Source organism: Suillus clintonianus (genome assembly GCF_016758775.1).
Source record: "Suillus clintonianus strain FC179 chromosome Unknown DEU56scaffold_71, whole genome shotgun sequence".
Lineage (NCBI taxonomy): Eukaryota > Fungi > Basidiomycota > Agaricomycetes > Boletales > Suillaceae > Suillus > Suillus clintonianus.
In genome coordinates this window covers 137994-150858 of record NW_024539295.1, presented here as the reverse complement: position 1 = coordinate 150858, position 12865 = coordinate 137994, and the positions used below count along the sequence as shown (strand labels likewise).

General features: G+C 49.1%; 5 protein-coding genes across 5 annotated transcripts; 4 read left to right on the top strand and 1 right to left on the bottom strand.

Moving 5' to 3' along the window:
- Positions 1-118: 118 nt before the first annotated feature.
- Positions 119-763, top strand: DEU56DRAFT_820097 (uncharacterized protein; the record flags this gene model as incomplete). The annotated part of the gene is made up of 3 exons (XM_041354059.1): positions 119-498; positions 530-603; positions 710-763. Exons 1-3 carry the CDS (start codon positions 243-245, stop codon positions 761-763), a joined length of 384 nt encoding a protein of 127 aa, XP_041205417.1. The 5' UTR covers positions 119-242.
- Positions 764-838: 75 nt separating this feature from the next.
- Positions 839-2168, top strand: DEU56DRAFT_982683 (uncharacterized protein). Its single transcript, XM_041359906.1, has 5 exons — positions 839-1152; positions 1209-1313; positions 1370-1443; positions 1512-1575; positions 1631-2168. The coding sequence occupies exons 1-5, from the start codon at positions 1024-1026 to the stop codon at positions 1691-1693; spliced, it is 435 nt and encodes a 144-aa protein (XP_041205416.1). The 5' UTR covers positions 839-1023; the 3' UTR covers positions 1694-2168.
- DEU56DRAFT_820086 (uncharacterized protein) lies at positions 2150-4992 on the bottom strand. The gene is made up of 10 exons (XM_041354058.1): positions 4561-4992; positions 4355-4503; positions 4112-4304; positions 4001-4061; positions 3805-3953; positions 3602-3746; positions 3098-3491; positions 2870-2933; positions 2750-2804; positions 2150-2657 (listed from the first exon to the last, which is right to left on the bottom strand). The coding sequence occupies exons 1-10, from the start codon at positions 4903-4905 to the stop codon at positions 2605-2607; spliced, it is 1608 nt and encodes a 535-aa protein (XP_041205415.1). The 5' UTR covers positions 4906-4992; the 3' UTR covers positions 2150-2604.
- A 2128-nt stretch (positions 4993-7120) lies between these two features.
- On the top strand, positions 7121-8851 carry DEU56DRAFT_758577 (uncharacterized protein; the record flags this gene model as incomplete). The annotated part of the gene is made up of 5 exons (XM_041350247.1): positions 7121-7802; positions 7830-7894; positions 7937-8273; positions 8507-8662; positions 8715-8851. The coding sequence occupies 5 exons, from the start codon at positions 7121-7123 to the stop codon at positions 8849-8851; spliced, it is 1377 nt and encodes a 458-aa protein (XP_041205414.1).
- A 691-nt stretch (positions 8852-9542) lies between these two features.
- Positions 9543-12516, top strand: DEU56DRAFT_820074 (uncharacterized protein). Its single transcript, XM_041354057.1, has 6 exons — positions 9543-9693; positions 9742-9999; positions 10045-10995; positions 11053-11256; positions 11362-11559; positions 11715-12516. Exons 1-6 carry the CDS (start codon positions 9603-9605, stop codon positions 12287-12289), a joined length of 2277 nt encoding a protein of 758 aa, XP_041205413.1. The 5' UTR covers positions 9543-9602; the 3' UTR covers positions 12290-12516.
- Positions 12517-12865: the final 349 nt, after the last annotated feature.

Below are 12865 nucleotides of genomic sequence, written 5' to 3'. Positions count from 1 at the left end.
CACTGACATAAGAAGGGGGGTAAAGTAGGGACACCTCCGCGAGCAGGATGGGATTCCCACTTTTGACGCCTGTTCAGGAACAAGGATCAAAATCAATGTTAAAAGAGTTTTCGGCGCTGTCGCAATATGGCCTGAAAGTATCGCTGTTGAAAGGCGCAGGTGCTAGAATAGGCGATGCGAGTCCTTTGAAGCTTTGCGAGTCTGTGAGTATTGAAGAATTACGGTCTTGGCGGTGACAGTTTATGAAAAAAGAGCTTTATGGGCCTTATCCGACGACGGACCACGATCCAGTCGTCAATCGCTCCTCGCCCGCAACAACCGACGTCCTGATGAAAGAACTCAATCTCCCCCAGCCAGCCCCAATTGACAGACTCGTCCAAACAATTCCAGAAGGAATCCCGAAAGCCCACCGGTTCGTAGCCGAGATGGAAGGGCTGACAGAATTCGTGGGAGGCGGGGAAGCGGATGTGTTTCATGGGTTTGCGATGGTGTTTGAGAGTGTGTCAGGGTCTATGGGGCAGATATTGAGACGCTGAGGAGGGTCGTAGAGAAGGCTTCGAAGTTGCAGGAGACGTTAAAATAATAGTAGGCGTCGAGTTCAAAGTGTCTGATATTTCCCCAGTTCGGTACCAGTCAAAGGAGCTCAAGTTCGAGTGGCAGCGTGCTTGAACGTTTCAAATAACCACAAGGGCTCGTCAATCAACCAAAGACTTTGCAAAGCTTAAGACGCGTTCCGAAGTTTATGGTAATGAGGACAAAATAATTCTGAGGCACAAATTACAACACGTGACCATTACGATGCCAGTAAAAGATCTCCAGAGTCCAACAAGGACTAACACCTGAGTTACTTATAGTATAACTTATAGGAATGACAAGAGTCACACGTACAAATGTCCGCCCCGAGGTCATACAATCAGAGAGAGATTGAATCGCAGCTGGGTCTGAATCACGGGGTATAACAGGTGATGCAATCTGGACCACTAACTATCACACCAAATTCTTACTATCTCTGCACCATCCACTATGCCCTATCCCGCGCCTGGTACATATCACATCCAAAGTTCTAGCAAGCCAGATTGTTACGCCAGCATCCGTTACGGCGAAGACGCACTTCGCGGAGAGCCCATCGATCCCAGCCAGTACAGCCAAACGGTAAGCTGGACGACTTCTGGATCATCTGCCACCCTCAGAACTCAAGGCGAGAGTAGTGGCGCCTGGATTATAATGAGGACACCAGCGATACCCCTCGACTCTGGTGCGCTCTCACCATCGCCGGGTATACCTCTTCATTGGGCGTCAAATCTATCAACGACGTAGGTTATCCGTCTCTTGCAAGAATAAAATGGCTTCTTATCTAAGACACCGTCAGCACCAACCCGTCTGCATTGCCGCCGACTCGAGCGCATGGTCCTGGTTCCTCAAGCAGACCAACGAGGGTTACGTGTGAGTGATCGTCATGACCATTCTCATTTTAACTCTCCGTGCTCAAGCTCAAGCATCGCACGACGCAGTATTGGCCTGCTCTCTTCTCGTGGAAATGAGTACAATTGGTTCCTCAGCGACAAAGACGAGCAGGTGCGTGCACCTCCCTTTTTTCATAAATAGAACGTCTCTGCTTAACCTGGCGCAGATAGTCGTCATCGGCGGCGACAAATCGGAACCCCAGAGCTGGCGATTCGTGAAAGCAGAATAAGCACTGGGATGCAGTAATCAACCCTAGTCAGACCCTTCTATGAGGGTGTTTAAGAGTGTCGGGGTCGATGAGGCAGATATTGAGACGCTGAGGCGGGGCGTGGAGAAGACTCTGGAGTTGCAGGAGACTCGACTCGTAACCAGTCTGGACTACGTCTTTGAGATGTTGACCACTCGACTTGTCCGCAGGGTGTAAGCCAGGCTGGTCACGAGCCTAGCAGGAGACGCCGAAGTAGGCACCGAGTCTATATATGATAACTTATCGTTTATCCCCAGTTCGAATTCGGTGTTGGTCGCGGGAGCTCTGAGTCAAGTTCGACTCGTAGTGACGTGCATGAACGTTCAAGCCTTGGCCCGTTCCGAGTCGTCAGTCAACCAAAGACTTTGCAAACTACATAAGACGCGTTCCAACGTTTGTGGCCGCCGTGGCGCCTGTGGCAGAGACAACGAACTTGTTGACACAAACATATGCAGTCAAAGATACAATATCAACATGTACAGAAGAGCAACGTTTTGCAACTTTGTCGCATCGAGAGCCAATTACTAAGCGCGCGCTAAGCTCCAGATCACTCCCCGAAAAAGCAATAAATGAGGATATCGATAATGTTGTGAATAGTGAGAACCTAAGCTAAGTACTTCGAAGGGGGGGGAGAGGACAAACACACCTGGAGCAAGGAGCAAGTAACCAGTGTCATGTGGGGGTCGAAGCAAAGTGGAGCTCGAAGAAGTGGGGACCGAAGTAAAGTGGAGCTCGAAGCAAAGTGGGGGATCAAAAGCAAAGCAGGGATCGAAACAAAGTAAAAGTGGGTCCTGAGGTAACGAATAATATACCATATCAACCACCAAAAGACACTCCAGATTCATAACTAGTAAAGATGATATGACTGAATAAAATAAAATAAAAGCCCGTCCTCAGTTCTCTTGCTCCATCGTCTCTTTCTCATATTTCTTCTTGAGGGAGCTCACTGGATGTTTGTCGTTAGTATAGAGGTTCGATGAGGGAGATGAGGGGAACATCACTCGGACGAAGATGAAGATGAAAACGACAATAACGCACCTTCTCGTGATAACTGACCCGAATTCAACCATCCACTAGGGAAAGCCGCCACAATCTACACACCACCACCGCCCCAACACCATAAGCCATGTCCCATACTCCTCAAGAAAGAAGACACACCTTCTGATACAAAATCTTTCTCGACCCCTGTTCGCTAACAAGCGCATTACTCCCGTCTAACTCACTATTTCATCTACGTCAGCCCAACATCTCTTCCACAAAAACAAGAAGAAAAAAGGAAGGAAGAAAGCAAGGAATAACACCCCCAACAAAAAGAGACCAACGAACACCCACAAAAAAGAGAGGGAAAAAAAAACAAGAAACCCCCCCAAAAAAAATCGCACTCACTTCTTCTCGTTCTCAAGCCTACAGCACTCATTACTAAGCATCACAAGCTGCCACACAATCACCTTCATCGCCTCCGTCAACCTATATTTCTGCGCCGGAGGATGCGCGTCTCTCGTTCCGTCCGTCTTGCCTGCTGCTCCGGCTCCGGCTCCTGGGGCGTTGTCGCCATCGGTCCCGGCACCGTCTGTACCGCGAGCGTTGTCGCCGTCTGCACCGCGGGCGTTATCACCGTCGGCATCTGGAAGGGTTCTATCACCATCACCACCGCGGTTATCACCATCAACACCACTCCCTGCACCGTCGTCGTGGTGTGCTGCGTCAACGCTGGCACTAGGCGTTGAGGCTGATGCTCCGCCTGCTTCGCTTTCATTCTTGGCTTTCTCTTTACGGCGTTCTGTGGGAGGTGGGGTGTCAACGATGAGGTTGAATAGTGTATGATAACAGGAGTAAATGAATAGGCGAATGAATAAAGAGAAAAGGTCGATAAAGAGTAAGGAGACGCACCCCAAGCAACAACGCTCTTCTCCCACTCCTCCTGCGCCTTCGAGAACCCCTCTTTCGTAAGCACCGCGAGCTGTTGAAGCAGCTCATCTTGTCTATCCGTCAAGATCTTGAGGTGGTCTGTGAATATGGTGCGTTTGATGAGTTTCTGTGTGGCATGATGTGAGCGTGAGGGTTGAAAGAGAGCTACGAGACACAAAACGTACGGTCATGGTGAAGCGGTTATACGGAAACAAGACGGGCATGAGATTGAAAAAGTCATCATCGTATTCGCCGAGGTTGACAGCTTTGAGAGCGACGTCTGCGAGTATGGGCTTTACGGAGGGTGGGAACTTGCCCTTGACGTCCCATGATTCTATGACAACGTGAGTGCTGGGAGGGTTGGTAGTGGGATGTAGGTACCTTTGGATATGGCAGCTTTGAGGTCTTCGATGGCTAGTTGAAGTTCGGGATGAAAGTCGCGCTGGTGGGAGTGAGGATAAGGGATGGATGAAGTGGGTTGGAATGACGTACGATATCGACGACTTTTCTCTTCTTGCCGTTCTCTTCTACGACTGTATAATTCTTGCGTTTCTTGTTTGCCTTGTCTTCGCCTAGCAGACTGATAGGATGTTCCTTCGTGCCCTCTTCCCTGCCAACAGCTTTACTTGGTCCGGCCGTTGCCTCAGCAGGGAGCTTTTTCGATTTCGGTTTCTTGGGGGACCTGCTGCGCATACAATATGAGAACAAGGATATGAAATGAAATTGGGTGCATACCTATCTTTCATAAGTGCGACTTCTCCACTTGAGACGTAAAAGCCCTGCTGCTTTGTTTGAGCGAAATGAGTGCGATTATCGATGTTCAACTCGGAGTCGTCGATAAAAGGGTCGTTTACGTCGTAATACTCTGAAGTAGCATGTTTTTTCTGGGGATTGCCCCTTTACTCAGCGTTGGATCGAAAGTGGGTTGCGGTGTGGATTACCTTTTTCTTTTTTGGTTCTTGGTCGTCTTCTCCTTCGCTTTCTGAAGTGTCTGGTTTTGGAGGAGGTGGAGTTGGTTGACGTTGACCTGTTTTTTTTGCTCTTGCAGCAATATCGACTTCATAATTATCTGGACCTCCTAGTGTAATTTCTAGTCTGATAGTTTGTAGAGGGGGTGGTGGTGGTGGCGGCGGGGTTGGTGACGGTGAACGAGGACGTTGTGCCTTTGACTTTGGCTTGAAGGACGACGTTGACGGTGTTGATGAGGATTTTAATTTCTTTGTTGGAGGTGGGTTGTCTTCACGAGTGTTGTTGTCTAAATCTTGCATTACTACGTCTTCAGACATGCGTGGATGGGTACGAGGAGATGAGGATGTTATTTCCTAAAAAGGAACGTCTCTGCTCCACTACTCTCATCATCTTTCAACCCTCCAAGTGCGAACAAAATCGCAATCAACAGCGAAACCCGTACATACGCAACCACATGAACATCACGTAATCATTTCCCACACCCTTCGGCATTTCCCGTTCTCCTCCTACCCCACTTCCAAGCTCTTCGTATCAACCATATAAAGTCCCTTCTCTCACTATTCCGCGCAATGAGCATCTTCGAACTAATGTTAACGGCGTTCGCAATCACGAACGTAACGATATCTCACATCCTAACAAAACCTCCGTAGTAAAGGTATTCACAATGTCGCAATCGATTCATCGAAATCTGGGCTGGCTCACAAGAATCTTCCTTAGATTATCACAAAACACTACCAAGCTTTCCTCACAGATAGTGAGCATAGTAAAGGCTCATCAAAATCCACCAATACCTGGAACACAGCCAAATAAAAGTCCGTGTCTCAGGTTTATAACCAAATCCCATTTTTCCTATCATCGCTCTCCTTCCAGTTCCTATCAGAAACATTCCTTTTATACACAGCAGATCGTTTCCTGCAGGAACGGACAGCCCAGCTTTACTGAGCCACTGGTGCAACGCCTACTCTGTGCCGGTACCTCCCTTCCTCGGCGCCGATGAAGATCCATACATCAAATTCAAATATGCACCTTACTTTGGCGAACCTTCCCGCACAATGAAACATCCACCTTTCCGCTGGTTTGGATCGACTTTCAAACTCCAAACCTTAATCACTTCATTTCGCTTCACTTCACTCAGCTTAGAGGTATCGCGTGCGACCGTTGATGCAATATCCGCCCATTTCGGCTGTCGAGGCTGACTTGCGGAAGTAAGAGGGTGTGTGTGCCGGGGAACGAGGCGTGCGGGCGTCAAGTATGTACAAGCCATTGTCTTCTCCTGACGAAGATTAACTAACTCCATTTCCTTTCCTGACAGAGGCTAATATAGTGCACCTTTAAACGCCCTCGCAACCCCTCGGTGTCATCTCGTCCCTTGATGTTCGTTCTTGCTGCGGGCTCCTATCACTCAGGTCAATAAACACATTCACGGCATTCGCAGGGCCGGACCCCAGGACTCCTCCGAGATGTTCGCTTTGACTTAGGCTCTGTTTAGGCTGTCTTTTTGGGTGGATGAACATTACATCAAGCGCTACCAGCACCCCCTCTGGAAGCACCCATCAAAGTGTCGAATTATGGGCGAGGAGCGTACGCGCCGTACCTTTCGGCAAAGGGGGTGCACGACCTGTTGAGAATTAAGCTCGCGAATACCCACCGCTCGGCAAGGAGAGAGAGAACTAGAGAGGTGGTGAATACGGAGAGTGGCAACGTTAAGTATTTTGCTCTACTGTTTAATACTTGACTATATCAAAACCCGCACGCGTCCAATTGCAATGCTCTCATAGCCCCTTGCCTAAATCTCCCTGCCCTGCCCGGTGTCTAATCCTGCGGCCTCTTCCAATATTCACTGGCAGGCTGCTAATCGACGGCGAGGTCCGATTGGCAAGCGCCAGAGCAGGCGTAAGTACAAGTATTGTTTTCTGGAATCTGCGCGCTTGTTGGCAAATGAACAACTCGTGTACTGAACATCTAGGACACCCTTCCCAGGAGAGTTTGATCAATGTATGACCCTTGACTCGCCCTGCATGCGGCGCAGCTGCCCAACCATTCACATTGCACCCTTAACAAAGTCACGCAAGAAGCGCTCAGCCTGACATCGATACACCGCATCACGAATTTGATTTGGAGATTTACGTGTGCTCATTGTGCTGGTCGTTGAAGCCTGTTTCTTCGGGCTTGCACCTGAAAAACCTGGCGTTTGAAACACCATTAGTCCTTGAAACACGCAACCACTCAAGTTGGAGGGAACTACGTTTCTACAAGAAAAGCTCCACCTCTTTTCATCAACCCTGACGTTTTAGACGCGCGCTTTTTCGAAGGTGAGATGCCAGTGATAGGCGTGTGATCCCCACGATGATGATAAACCAGAAGGCTGATGTGCCATACAATATTTGTCAGTGCCACCAATATTTGCGTAATGTACCTTTCGCCTCATGGATCATGCATGCATACCCAAATGCTTGCTTGATCTTGCGCCCCGTGTCATGCATATAATGGCAATATAAAATGGTAAGTATCATATCTACCGCTAGTCGTATCATGTCTGATGACCACACCCTCTGCTGCCAATTTTCTGAGCCAAATACGGTTGAGATATTTGACAAGGGCTCATTCACCCGGAGGATCGTGATCTTTGGGTCATTGATCTCCGTCATTTTCAGCCTTGGTATCCTCTTCACTGGCGTTGGAATCTGGATCATCTCGTTATCTCAACATCGCGCTCATGGCCTCATGTACTTCACATGCCATGCGCCCCATGAAGTACTCAGCATAGGACTGAATGTAGTCGTTACATTCTGCACTGAATGTGCTGGGGTAATGCACTCGACCAGCTTGCGATTCGCACTATTTCAAGAATACCGGGCCCAGTACAACTCAAATCTGCGTCTTCTGACCGGATCTGATGAAAAGTCGATGAACTCTGCCGCCATCAATGCCATAATGACAATCTTGCTCATCCTTTCCTATGCATCCAGCTCTTTCTTCTATCAACAGATTTTCGATTACGACTCCGGCATTTTGGAATGCGGAGTACAGGCGATCCCAGCCATTGTCCTCGGCATCTGCATGTTGCTCCAGACATGCATCTCGCTCTTTGCACTGCGGAATGCGCAGATCCTCACCTGGAGTACTTCCCCTTGCGACACTATACCAGCACTTCTTTCTATGCATGACCATCGATCTTTAGAGAAATATTACTCCTTTCCAGACAGCTACGCGTGTACGTGTGCTGGTTGCACATCCATAGGTTCAAGAACCTCCCTGGATCGCCAACCGTCTGCGTGGGATACTCGTAGGGGCGTAAGGGTATCGGTGTGTCTTTTGTGGGGCTTGGCCTTCGCATGCTCGATCTAGGGCACCTGGGTCTGGCGGTTTGTCCCAAACCCATATCCCTCATGGCAGTTCATCCCTAGTGAGCTTGCTCAAGCAAGTGTGGGTGACTCCGTTGGCGGTGATGCCACCTCTTTTACCACGTGGTTTTCATTGTACGCAGTCATGGTGGTTACTCAAGGTGGCCTCACCTTTGGGCTCCACTGCGCGGAACTTGTTGCAGGTGTAATACGAGACGAGAGATTGTGGAGACGACGAGTACCAAAGGGCGGAACCAATTCTTCTTCTCGGTCTTGGCTTTATGCGTTCTGCCTTGACAACTGGCTGTACGCCGTACTGCTCTTCGCAAAGCCAATCCTTCGTGAGTATATGCTCTATGATGTATTGTACATGCCTTCACTCATTCCCATCACCACCATATTGGATGTTTGGTCTCGCTGTCGAGATATGGGTCGGCGTATCAGTGACCAGTATAGATGTGATATTGTCGGGATACTTTTACTACGGAGGCCTTAGCTTTTACTTCGCCCAGGTTTTACATTTTCTTCTATGAGTCAGCGCAGCCATCTGATTGTGGATAGATATTTTATTTAGCGCTCGGTCTTCTTGTCGTTGCCGTCGTCTTCACATTGGCTGCTCGCCACCATCCGAAGGGAGCACAGCCAGTTACTTACGGACACATTAAGACAATCTTGCACTTGATGGATAGTGAAGTTTTGGGTGATAAGGATGGCGGTCCTTGTCATGTAGGTACGAGTAATTTCCAAAAGTTAATTTGTACTCGGCTGAACTCTTTTGGCAGGGACGAGCAAAGAGCCACTTCTGGACGGAAACGAAGATGATGATGGATGCATCGATGATGATTCGGTAGACGCAATCGCATGTATACACGAGCGTTGCGCAGAGATTCAATGGTTCATACGATTACGCTTTGATTAATGCATGTATGATGTGCAGAAAACTTTTATTCATTTTTTTTACTCATCCTTGTTTATTGACATTCCCTTTCCCGCGCGACCGACCGCCTCCATCAGCCTGGTATGACCGGTAAGGGTGACATTCGCCATCCTACACTTTTTTTTGAAACCGAGTGAAGTGATACTTTGTCAAGTTCGAGCCTTTCTGACTGAAGTCATTGCCCACTGTTTGCAGGAGGTAAGTGTGTTTGATCCTCTTTTGAGCTCGAGCCTTGCTGATTTAGGTCATTGCCCGTTGACGTGTCGAGTTCGAGTCTTACTAACTCGAGAAATTTCGAATCTATCGACAGAACGTCAATATATTCATCCTCCACCGACCTTGAGCTACACTCACCGAACACATTGCTGATCCGTTGACAGCTCAACTAGCATCATTTTTTGTTAAAAACAATCGCATTTATTGTCATGTCAGAGTTACACTCATAGAACATATCTGACAACATCAGCAACTCCAGCCGGTGGCTGATGAATTAGATCTCTGAAAAGACCTGGCTGTTAGCGGAAAGTAGCCTTCGAACTCGATGGACTTGAGGCAGCAGACGCACCTTGAAACCCTCCAGCTTTCGTTCAACATACCATGACAAGTGCGGGGAATATAAGGAAATTGCCTGTTTCAAACTGTGTGCAAATCATTCGGCATTTCCCAGCTGAGATGTTCTCCTCCTGCCCCACTTCGTAGTGGAGGTCAACTTAACTTGAGACAGTCACGTGCAATGACATTACTCCAATATACCGGTTCGTCAACGTTTTACACAGAACTAGCAGAACTGCCCCTTCCCGTATCTGCTGGTTTCATCGGCGATGGTGTGTACACCTACATGGTCAGATATCACTGATTGACGCCCTGTCCAGTTGCACGCGTCACATATTCTGTTCGCGATCATGAACGTAACGTCAAACGATCACTCACAAAGACGTTCACCCTCGACAATCAAACGACTTCCCATGATTCATCCGAAGTAAAAGCGTTCACAATATCTCCTTCCAAATCTCGTCAAGCAATCCTCCGGGAGGTCGCTAATACCAATCGATTCGTCGAGATCTGGGCTGGCACCCAATTAGAAGCTTCCTTAGATGTCACAAAGCACCACCAAGCGTTCCTCACAGATGGTGAGCAGAGTAAAGATCAACGAACACCCACTAATCAAATCCCAGATTTCCTATCCTCTTTCTCCTTCTCCCCGTCAGAAACTTCCCTTTTATACACAGCAGAAGCAAGCCTCAGCACCGATGACGATCCTTACAGCAAATTTAGATATACACCTCACTTTGGTGAACCATCCCGCACAAAGAAACGTCCCACCGTCTTTTTATTCCGCTGGACCAGATCCCCCGCCTCCACAAGGGCTACTAAAGAAAACATTTCTCTTTTCGCTCTCCAGCTTACCCAGGTCCCCGTCTTATTCGCCCAAGCTACCTTCGCATCAGAAGACACCATCTTCGCAAGCGGATACGAACACACCAAAGACGGACGTCTTCTCGGCGTCAAAGGCTGCTTCAACCGTCCCATGGGTATATGGCAGCTCATCCCCACCCTCCAACCCTCACCTCTAGGGACTAAACTCACATGCACCGCATCAAAGCTCACTTCCCCAAACCGATCCTGCCGCTCCCCTCGCGTCCTATACGATGCTAATCACACCCCCATCAAACTCTTCTGGTTCTCAAACCCCATAGGCGGCGCCCATGCATCCTGCGTCTCTCTCGAATTCCGCGACCTCGTTACAGGCATTAACCACGTCCTCGTGGACACTATCATGGAACCTACCACTTCGAATGACTTTCCAGGTTTATACCCTGAGTACAACATGCCCTCTAGCCCCTTCTTACATCGCGCAGACCGCACATACATAGTTCTCCAATCCATATGGCGCTCACGCACCACCGTCCTCTTCATCGATACCCAATCAGGAGCGGTTACAAACGCAACCGAATTAGGCGACGGACCATTGTACAGCTGGACTGTACATGCTACAGACAACAAGAGTCGTTTCATATGCTCGAGGAGCACGCCTACTACCCCGTGGGAGGTCTTACTGGGATCCTTTGATCAAGATGACACCCTCGAGTGGAAAATTCTAGATAAGCCGATATTGTCTTCTACGAGTACGTCCAATCCAAATCACTGCTCGTTCTGTTCAAGTCTGACTCTCGAGGTTTCAGCCAAGGAAGCGCTCGACGGCCTCACATCATCCTTCATACCCATCACGACACGTTATCCTACAGAAACACTCGTCATCCGATCCAAGACTTTAACGAGTGGGAGCGGCCCGAAACCCGTGTGCCTGACTATACCCCATGGAGGACCACATGCGACGTCGACTAGTGCGTTTGTTCCGGGTGGTGCTGCGCTTGCGCTTGAAGGATGTACGTCTGTCTCTCTATCTTTCTTCTTCCAAGTCCCAGACCAAACTATGACTTCCACACCACACAACTACAAACTTTGATCACTCACTCATCGCCCACACACAGACACTCTCAACCTCCCCAACTATACAGGCTCCATGGGATTCGGCCAAAACTACATACAAAAGCTCCTCGGCCACTGCGGGAGCATGGACGTTGAAGATGTCTTTGAAAGCGTGAAGGAGCTCGTGAGACTCGGTATCTCGGAGGAGGGAAGACAGGTCGTGCAGGGGGGGAGTCATGGAGGGTTTATTGCTGCGCATCGTGAGTGCTCAGACTTTGCCCTTTTTTGCCTTTGCGTTCTACTCTAAAACAAAATACCCTCTGACTGTTCATGCTCACAATTCACGCTCGCAATTCGCAACTCATCCTAACAATTACGCTTGACTTTGACGTTGACGTTGACACCGCACGTATAGTGATAGGCCAACACCCAACCCTATTCAACGCAGCAACGCTCCGCAACCCCGTCATCTCAGTAGGCGAACTCGCATCAGGGACTGATATTCCTGATTGGGCTTACTCTGAATTCGGGATCGCGTCCACGTTCAACTCTCTCGTGTCACCTGCGCTCGATTCCCCCGCGTTACCCACATCCGATTCCCCCACGCCACCCACCCCCACATTAATGACCCCCTCAACCTACCATACCCTTTTCACCGCATCCCCAATCGCTCACGTCCACAAAATAACCGCGCCTGTGTTGATATTGATAGGAGAGGATGATTTGAGGGTGTGTCCGGCGCAGGGGATTGGGTTTTACCATGCTATTAAGGGGCGGGGGAGTGTGAGTGGGAGTGCGGTTGGGAGCGACCATGGGATTGACGGGAGTGCGAGTGCGGTTGGGAATGAGAACGGGAAGGATGGGAAAGACGGGAGAGTGGAGATGTTATCCTTTGCAGGAGAGACGCATCCGATCGAGGGGGTTGAAGCTGCGAGGGTTTCGTGGGAGGCTGGAAGGGATTGGTTCAAGATGTTTGCGCAGGGTGGGTAGGAGTGGTGCTGTGGGTTCTGTTGATCGAATGGAGTCGAGGTGAGTAATGTGATGGTGGCTGAGAAACGACCGTCTGGTGTAGTCAAGCTGAACGTGAAGCAAACTTAAATTCTAAGGATCTGTACAATCAATCAATTCATCCATCGTGTCGTCGAATACTGTAACGTCCGACTAGAGGTTGCACTACATTGTAGTGTCAATCTATGCATCGTCCTTACCCGGTACCCCCTCAGTCAACGGGCTGTCAGCGTGAGCTCCCAAACTCACCTCGCCCGCGCCTTATTGACTCAAGTCCCACTGACCATCCATATCACTATATACTGACCTGTATCACATTCAACTGCCAATTTTCTGCACCGCTGCTCGCATACATAGCCAGTGTGATGCCTTATAGCCTGCAAGTGGCATGTCGAAGGAATCGGCTGTAGAGGGAATAGACGAAGCGCTGCGAATAGATTTGCAATGTCCGGGTCGTCCGATTGGAAAACGCAAAAGATACACCGGGCCTGTGATATACCAAATCAAACAGCCCACTGATTTCTTGTTTCGAGCATTTTCAATTTCAATTTCCTGATT

Excerpts from the sequence above, each read along its gene's own strand:
- DEU56DRAFT_982683 (XM_041359906.1), top strand. The coding sequence starts at position 1,024 with ATGCCCTATCCCGCGCCTGGTACATATCACATCCAAAGTTCTAGCAAG. Across the intron at positions 1,444-1,511 it reads CAGACCAACGAGGGTTACGT|TATTGGCCTGCTCTCTTCTC; the intron begins GTGAGTGATCGT and ends CGCACGACGCAG. Across the intron at positions 1,576-1,630 it reads TCAGCGACAAAGACGAGCAG|ATAGTCGTCATCGGCGGCGA; the intron begins GTGCGTGCACCT and ends AACCTGGCGCAG.
- DEU56DRAFT_820086 (XM_041354058.1), bottom strand. The coding sequence starts at position 4,905 with ATGTCTGAAGACGTAGTAATGCAAGATTTAGACAACAACACTCGTGAA. Across the intron at positions 2,934-3,097 it reads AGGCTTGAGAACGAGAAGAA|TGAGTTAGACGGGAGTAATG; the intron begins GTGAGTGCGATT and ends TAGATGAAATAG. Across the intron at positions 2,805-2,869 it reads GAAAGATTTTGTATCAGAAG|ATTGTGGCGGCTTTCCCTAG; the intron begins GTGTGTCTTCTT and ends GGTGGTGTGTAG.
- DEU56DRAFT_820074 (XM_041354057.1), top strand. The coding sequence starts at position 9,603 with ATGACATTACTCCAATATACCGGTTCGTCAACGTTTTACACAGAACTA. Across the intron at positions 10,000-10,044 it reads CCAAGCGTTCCTCACAGATG|ATTTCCTATCCTCTTTCTCC; the intron begins GTGAGCAGAGTA and ends ATCAAATCCCAG. Across the intron at positions 11,257-11,361 it reads TGCGCTTGCGCTTGAAGGAT|ACACTCTCAACCTCCCCAAC; the intron begins GTACGTCTGTCT and ends GCCCACACACAG.